The sequence below is a fragment of the Hibiscus syriacus genome, unplaced genomic scaffold (assembly GCF_006381635.1).
Source record: "Hibiscus syriacus cultivar Baekdansim isolate YM2019G1 unplaced genomic scaffold, ASM638163v2 tig00110156_pilon, whole genome shotgun sequence".
Taxonomy (NCBI): Eukaryota; Viridiplantae; Streptophyta; class Magnoliopsida; order Malvales; family Malvaceae; genus Hibiscus; species Hibiscus syriacus.
This window is the reverse complement of record NW_024062606.1, coordinates 3,471,768-3,480,643: the sequence shown is the minus strand read 5'-3', so window position 1 is coordinate 3,480,643 and position 8,876 is coordinate 3,471,768. Positions and strand designations below refer to the sequence as shown.

The following is an 8,876-nucleotide window of genomic DNA, read 5'->3' as shown; positions in this document are numbered from 1 at the left end:
CAAATGAACACGAAAAAGACATAAAAACTACATTTATTGTATTACAAGTTTTCCATATGCTGATACTCAAGCAAAAACCATAACTTGTACTCCAAGCAAACAACTATTATACTAAAGATGAAAACAGGCAAACATTCGTAAATAAAAAAAAAGAAAGAAAGATAAGAATAAATATATTATTATTTACATAAAAGTCTTAAACACAAAAATCACGAAAAGCAAAGAAGAATTTAATTATAAGTAATGACAAATTACAGGATGAATATACTAAACTATATCAAACCCTAGAATCCTAGTTATATATATATATATATATATATAAACACGAGATTAATACGAGAGACTCTGCATCCACTATATATCCCCTCATTTTGAATCCAAAGTGTTAGGTAAAAAGTGAAAAGAGAATTTAATTCCCTTCTCAACCCTCAAGATAAGCAGGCTTTGAAGCACCAAAGCTTTAGAGGAGTGAAGCCAGCTTTTGTCTCTCCACTTTATTTCCTTTCTAATTATCTCTCTCCTGCTTTTACTCTTCCTCTCATAGTATTACTTATATTTTGGAGTAGCAGTGAAGAAAACAAAGAAAGTAAAAGCCAAACATCTCCTCCCCCACAGTGGAATGGCAAAAAGATAAAGAAAATAGAACCAAAAGGAAATGACTTGGTGCAATGATTGCAGTGATGTGCAAACCATCGACAGAGGCTCCCTTCCATCGTCGCACAGAAATGTGATTGCTCAAAGGCACAAAGATTGTCTCCTCAGATCATGCCCTTCTTGCGGTCATCAGATCAAATACCGTGACCAGCAGGTCATTCATCCACTTCCACTATCTCTTTTCTTATCATTGATTTGCATGAAGTAATGATTGTTAGTATGTGGTTTACGTGCGTTTAATGTTCCAGCAAAAACCTTTATTAAAATGGGTGCGTTATAGGGTGGAATCCATGATTTGCATGGATTACCTGCTGGTGTGAAGTTTGATCCGACGGATCAAGAGATTCTTGAACATTTGGAAGGGAAGGTGCGCTCTGACGCTAAGCTGCATCCTCTTATTGATGAATTTATCCCTACCATCGAAGGAGAGAATGGGATTTGCTATACTCACCCTGAGAAGTTGCCAGGTGATCTTCATACATACATATGCTGCTCTATCTATATATATTTATATGGAAGAAACGCATTAGAGGTTAATGTAATTTTGAAAATAAAATTAATGTGACTCTCGTATTATTTTCTCTCTCAATTCGACCTCCAACTTAGAAAATAAACTTAATATGACCCTATGATCAATGTTGCTAATGTGACAGCTCACTATACTAACGTGGCGGCCTATCTGCCATGTTTGAGTTACCAATTTAGCCCATCTGTCATATTATTTGTCACGTTATCAACTAATGTGGACCGTCACATCAGCACCGTGAACTGTCACATCAGCACAATAACGGTCAAACCATTAAAAACGTTGGTTAAATGATTACATTAGACTTATTAATTTTTAAGTTGGAAGGACACATTGAGAATTCAAATTTATTCTTTTACGAAAAACTTAATTGATATGATGAAAATGGTTAACCATTCTCCTTGTTTGAAGAAAGCTGCCAACTAATCCTGTTAGCCTGTCACATATGCAATATTAGAGAAGAAATATGCTCCAACTAACCCTAATTTTTCATCTTAGTTTCATTATAGTCAATGACATTGACAATAACCCGGTTCATTGTGTGCAGGAGTAAGCAAAGATGGCATGATCCGCCACTTCTTTCACCGGCCTTCCAAGGCATACACGACGGGGACAAGGAAACGGAGGAAGGTCCACACCGACACGGAAGGCGGCGAGACGCGGTGGCATAAAACGGGCAAGACAAGACCGGTTTTCATCGGCAGAAGAGTCGAGGGGTACAAGAAAATCCTGGTGCTCTACACCAGCTATGGGAAGCAAAGGAAGCCGGAGAAAACAAATTGGGTGATGCACCAGTACCATCTCGGCAACAACGAAGAAGAGAAAGACGGCGAGCTCGTCGTCTCGAAAGTCTTCTACCAGACACAGCCTAGACAATGTGGCTCGATCAAGGTCACCCTAATGGCACAGAGTGGACACGAAGGCACGCAACATCTCAAGAACAACAACAACAAAACGGGCTCGCCGAGTTCTACAATCCTTCCTTCATTGCATTCGATCAAGGTGGCCAAAGCAGAGCCAACCCTAGCCAGCTTCTTCCCCACTTTGCAGTCCATGATGGTTCTTTCGTTCCTTGATAAATTACAAGGTACTAATAAATACTCCAAATAATAAATTAATATGTAGTTATCCAAAAGAATTGGGAAGAATAAGGAATTATTTTACAGTGTTCTTCACCATGGAAGAATATCAAAGATTTCACCATAACCACTTCTTTTTGTCGCTTTAATGGATGCTTTGTACAGTGTAAACAACAAGATGTAAATGTGTCACATGCTTCATCGAACTTTAATCTTGGACAAGTTTAACTTTCGGAAACTGTTCAAAGATGTGATATACTTACCACATGTAGCAGTGTATTAGGTTTTTTATTCAATGTATACTTTGTTCTTTAAAATGTGTTTTGAACATTTCAGTTCCATTTTAAAACGTGATATACTTAGTGAGGAGGATTCATTTGTTAGTAGGCAGTGGCGAATGCAAAAATATCTTTTAGAGTGGATATATATAAATATATATTAATTATTGAAAATTTTCGTATAAATAGGCACAAATAAAATTTCACGATAGATATCCATGATAAAATTGACAACTAATATAAAAAATTCAAATTTCAGAGTATACATATATCTCTAGATATCCTTCTCATTCACCACTATTAGAAAACATAATATTTAGTCATTTTTGTTTTTATTTAATTAAGATATGATCATTGAGGGTTAACTGTCATTACACCTTTAACGGATTACTTACGTCCATATTGAATTTATAAAATTAAAAATGATAAACCACACAAATGAGTAAGTTTTCATTTTTCTCACCAAATTTTAAAAGTAACAAATTGGTCAATAAAACATTAAATAGGTCCACATCAGCAACATGTTAAAAGTATAACGACAATTAACCTTCAATGATATCATTTTAATTAAATAAAAACGAAAATGACCAAATATTATGTTTTTGAACTCAGCGATGAGCGTATAAAGCTTAAACAAAATTGATTAATCATATAGTTTATCCAAAATAATCTTATAGTTTCGAATTCAAAGTCAAATGAAGACGTGCAAAGACATTTTTCAAAGACCCTATGACTTGTTTGCAGATGAATTATCAACTTATTTTTGTGCTTTTGATTTGGTCATTTAATTAATTTTTGATGAAAAATTATATTTAACATTGTCTTGTTTCGAAACTAACTTTTACCAAATTAGGGGACCAAAGCAAAAATTTACCGTTTTATTAACTAAAATGTCTAGAACTTTGAGGATTATTATCAATTTATTTTTGTGTTTTTGATTTGGTCATTTAATTAATTTTTGATAAAAATTTTATATTTAACATTGTCTTTTTTCGAAACTAACTTTTACCAAATTAGGGGACCAGAGCAAAAATTTACCGTTTTATTAACTAAAAGGTCTATAACTTTGAGGATTAAAGGAATAATTTTACCAAAATAAAAATTGATGGTGTACCCGATGATCTATTACAAGAAATATCCACAATGGTCACACACACACACACTTGTGAGGTTTGCTAGCTCGTCGCTTTCATGGCCACAACTCATAGATTCAAGTATAATTTTATATTTTAAAATATAAATTTTAAGAAATTATATTAAAATTTTAAAATATTAAATTTATAGAATTATTTTAAATTATATGAAAAATATAAAATTTTATTGCATCTCGTGCCCACTCAATCTGCCCACTCAATCTGCCCACGTGCTCACCTAATAAGCATTAGTTGTTCAGTCAAATCCATGTGTTGCAACAGCCAAACATCTCATCTTTTGACACGTAAATAAAAATAAGGGTGAACATAGTAGAGGTAATTTAGTTATGTTTAAATGATTTTATAGTAAATGAGAATTTAAATATTATAAAATGATCATTAAATTTTTTAAATAATCATAAACGGTCATTAAATTTTATCAAATTATTATAAAATGGGTATTAATTTTTTTCCGAATTTATTACTATTTGTAACGTAATATAGATTTTTTACAACACTTTGAAACTTTGAATTGATACGTTTGAAGATGATATTCTAATACTTCGAAGTTTAGTGATCAAAAAGAAAATTTTGAAATAGTTCAATGACCTTTAATGGATTTTACCCTATATTAAATTAATTAATTGGATAATTTATGTGTTTAATTCTTAAACTATCAGTTTTGGTCAGTTTTAATACCTAGACTTTCAATTTTTTTAAATCATAGCTAACGTTTAGTTTTTGTTTCGCTTTAGTATCTCGCCATTAAAAATTTAATAGGTGATTTACACGTGGCATCTTTTTTATGGGTAATTTGCATCATTCTTCACTCAACTATCTTCTCGCTCCTATTTTGATCACTAAATTTAATTTTTTTTAATTTAATTACTTAACTTTCAAATTACTCATAATTTAATCACTATAACTTTTAAATTTTAATTATATATTAATAAAATAATAATGAAAAATGGCATGTCACTAAAATTATTAATAAAAATGATTAAAATAGGAGTAATTTGAAAGTTGAGTAGTTAAATTGAAAAATTTTAAACTTTAATACCAAAATATGAGTGAAAAGATAATTAAGTGATGAATGATGTAATTTACCCCTAAAAAATTATAGTGCATGCGAGATAAACGTTAGGTATGATTTTGAAAAAAATTAAAATTTAGATACTAAAACATATCAAAACTAATAGTTTAGGTCTTGCTCTAAATAATTAAACATGGATAGCATGAAAGCCTGGTAACGGTCAGTATTTGGGGATTAATTCAGTTTCTGGAAATTCATTAGCATCCTTACAGGATTAACGTCTCAGTCTCGTTTGAATTCAACAAATCAAGGAAGAAGATAATGTGATGAATGGAATTAAAGCCACAAAGCCCCAGCATCTTTCAACACAGGAACCAACTCTCCACTAATATGAGTAGCCATAACTCTATCCAATCCCCCAAACAATCTCCCGCCGATGAACACGGCCGGAAACTGCACCGTTTGACCCTCCTTCCCATGCTTCCCTTGATCAAAAACCATCCCCAGTTCATTCACAACGCCGGACTCATCCGTCTCGTCAATCTCGAAAACCGCAGGGTTTACTCCTAACGCCAGCAGCAAACGCCTCACCACATGGCTCATGCAACAACCCTTCCTCGAGAACACGATCACCGCGTTCTCCGATACGATGTCGAGCATTTCTTTGCTGCTCGGTCGTGCCGCGAGGTTGTTGTTGTTGTCGTCATTGTCGCTGTGACCGGTTGCCGTTGAGGCGGCGCATCGAGAAGCCGTGTCCATGCATGGCAGAGGCCATGATTTGTATGGAATCGCTTGCTGCATACTGAAAATCAATGGTTTGGTGATCATGGAAGATGAAGAGGAATATATATATATATATATATACATGCATACGTTTTGTGGTTCGAATACCATAAATGCTCTCAATTTAATTCTTTAATTGTACATCTAATTACGTAGTTGCTTCGTCTAACCGATGAAAACGACCTTTTGTTTTGTAATGGATTTAATGGTAATAAAGGGTTTTAAATTTTGGCTGGTTGAATTGGTTGTCAAGAGCATGCTATGACCCGATTCGAGTTTAGAGGTAACTTCATCTGATTCGAATATGACTCGATTTTTTGAGATCAAACCCTAACTCAATCTGACTCAACCTGAAATAAATATATTTTATTAAAAAAATATTTCTATTCGATAAAAATAGTGATCCAATTGAAAAATTAATATATAGAAGATTATTATTGTAATTATCTCTAAATATATAAGATAATTTTACATTAATTTTCGGATTGGGTTGGGTCGGATCGAGTATTTTCACCCTAAATCTAAACTTGACCCGACCTAATCATGACGGATCAAGTTGAAACCCATCATGTTCGAGTCTCATGCTGATCCCTAACTCTAATCCATTACAAGACTTGAACCCAAAACTTCTAATATACAAAACAATTCCAAAATAGTCAAAGGCCTAACAACCTCAGCTAAATTCTGTTATGGGCCTCCTCAACATGAACCCAACTGACACAGACCCTATCTATGTTGTCACCTCCCTGTATGTTTTGGGACATGCATTGTCGTCTAGGATTTAAAGAAATATATTCTCCCTTCGGACATTGTAACACCCCAAACCGATGCGGGTAGCCCGATCCGATTTGGGAAGTCACATTAGGGCCACCGGAGCGACCCACCGTAAAAATAGTGGAAATTTTAAAACTTTTTTATCATAACATGTAACTTATAAAATCATTTATCACTATTTAAAAATAAAACAGATTTCCAAACTCGTATATAAATCAAAATACAATTACATGCCCCCTAATCACAAGTACCATACTCTGCAACCACGCCGGAAGAACTCCTTTACTGAAGTCGATAGATGCACTGGTACAATTGTTTTAACCTGAAAATGTGAGTAATAGAGTGAGCTTTGGAAAGCTCAGTAATACAGAACTACCAGATGATGCTACATGACATGTAGATAAATGGAAAGCCATATAATTTCCTTATTGAATCATACGTATACCAACTTGCAGAATAATTTGGGGTTCCCTTAGAAGTTCATCGAGTATAAACCATGAATCTCAATTCATAAGAAACCTTTCAAAGTATGACATTTTCAGGAGATCGAATAGGATGTCTAGTGTGTTCCAACTGTATAATAAAATCATAATAGGTACAAATCATAGTCCAGTAAATCTCACAATTTCGTAAAAGAGTTTAACTTTTGAAAATCATAGTTTAAACCCTTTTCTGGTACACCATCAGTAGTTCCCAAAAATTATTTTCCATATAGCTTACTTTATGCACATAGCAAAAAGAAAGCCGACTTAAGGATAGGCTATGAAGCTTGTATCCTTAAGCCCAAGTCAATAAGTCCATATAGTTTACCCTAAGCACACAGCAAAGGAAAACCGACCTAATGAAACATCTTGGGGCCCTCAAGAGTCACATTAGGCCCATTTAGCTTGATCAGAGCTATTCCATCGTAATTCAATTCCAAAATTCAATTGCACCGTGACATAAATTCCATAAATCCAAAAACATGGTAATCATATACCATTTCAAAACAAAAATTAGATAGCATCCATATTCCATAAATTGTTACATAAAATTGGTGCATCCATAAAACAATAACCAATGAATTCGGTGTACCACATATTAAAACCAATAAAAGAGTTCAGTAATAAGTAGGGAACACACTAGAGAATCCAAGTATTTCCAGAGGCCATTGTAGTTATCATTTTGGATAACATGAAACTTATGAAATTTGAACGAATTCCTGGAACAAGGTCCTGTTGAGGAGAATCGATTACTAACCGATCTAGCCAGACATTTAATGTTGATACATTAGAATCCCACTATATTTTCGTGTGCTTTAGGAAAACGTTCAGGAACCTTTATACATAATAATTCTAAATTCAGATTTACTGCGAGTGATTCCATTACCCAAACAATCAAGGGTATTCAGGAATATACTTTAAATTCATAGGATTTCAGCCCAATTAAACCAAATGAGATATTCAGAATCTTTTCCATCTGCGTTACTTGTTTTTTTTTTCAAACATGACCGAAGTGATTTTAGATGAAATATAGAATCGAAGATTCAAGTCATTTACAATCTACGACTATCGATCATATTATCAAACAACTCGAGTTACACAACTCTCAAACTGATGCATGTCAACAAGTCAATTCATTATCCTTCCAGTGCATTCACTCTTTAATACCATAGTGCAGATCCATAGATCATCCCCATAATCATCACTGAATAAATCTTCCAAAGGTCTTTATTTCATTTCCATGTTTCAACAATATCAGGAAATACTGACGTACTTGATCCATGGCTCATAACCCATAATGACAATTCATCATGTAAGTTCAACAGTATTTCCAAACTCATCAAATCACCTATTTAATCCTTAGTCATTGATGTTACTTAGTTCGTTGGTAAGCAAGTCTATCCCGATTACTTTAAAGTTTTCCAGAATAATTCAGACGTTTCTGAATTTCAAATACAGGTTGTACTTCATTTCATTTCAATTTATTCATATAATAAAGTCATTCTGGTATTCGTGGTTGATTTGACTAACGACTACCCACTTATTAGTACTGTATGCGCTCTAGAGTTGAGATGCGCCAAGTACTTCCAGAATTATCATCGATCCAAATTTGAGAAGATGAACAAACATTCAAGTGATACTTATATCATTCAGGTAATGATATAGTACTAACGTGGGTTAATCACTTAAGTTGCGTTCCACAACTTTTACCGGTAGCACAACATCCATGTTTATTTGGATTTCTTAATTAATCCAAGACATTTACTTATTCTAGGTCATAAGGGCATTTTGGTCATTTTGGTGCTTAACATTTTTTCTATTCATTTCAAAGCTTGAGTATATCCATTCATTCCTGAGCTTGGTGACATTCTTGAGTCATTTCCATTCCAGGGGTAATTTGGTCATTTTATAATTCTAGAATATTTCAATCATTTCCTTCCATCCGGTCTTATTATTTAATTCTATCTTATCATTTACTTCAGTCCTTTCGAACAATTCTGTCAGCAGAATACCTCCGATAAATTACTCTTCAAATATTTACTCCTTATTCGAATATTTTCGGGTCAAGTGTCTTCTCAGATTTTACAAACGGAATATTATAAATTTTTCTGTACAAAGACAGGATCTTAACAAT

General features: G+C 33.6%; 1 protein-coding gene and 1 pseudogene across 1 annotated transcript; one reads left to right on the top strand and one right to left on the bottom strand.

Moving 5' to 3' along the window:
• Positions 1 to 377: 377 nt before the first annotated feature.
• On the top strand, positions 378 to 2,600 carry LOC120216141 (annotated as a pseudogene).
• Positions 2,601 to 4,969: 2,369 nt separating this feature from the next.
• Positions 4,970 to 5,516, bottom strand: LOC120215858 (glutaredoxin-C9-like). Its single transcript, XM_039213392.1, has one exon. It carries the CDS (start codon positions 5,502 to 5,504, stop codon positions 5,040 to 5,042), a length of 465 nt encoding a protein of 154 aa, XP_039069323.1. The 5' UTR covers positions 5,505 to 5,516; the 3' UTR covers positions 4,970 to 5,039.
• Between the last annotated feature and the right edge of the window lie 3,360 nt (positions 5,517 to 8,876).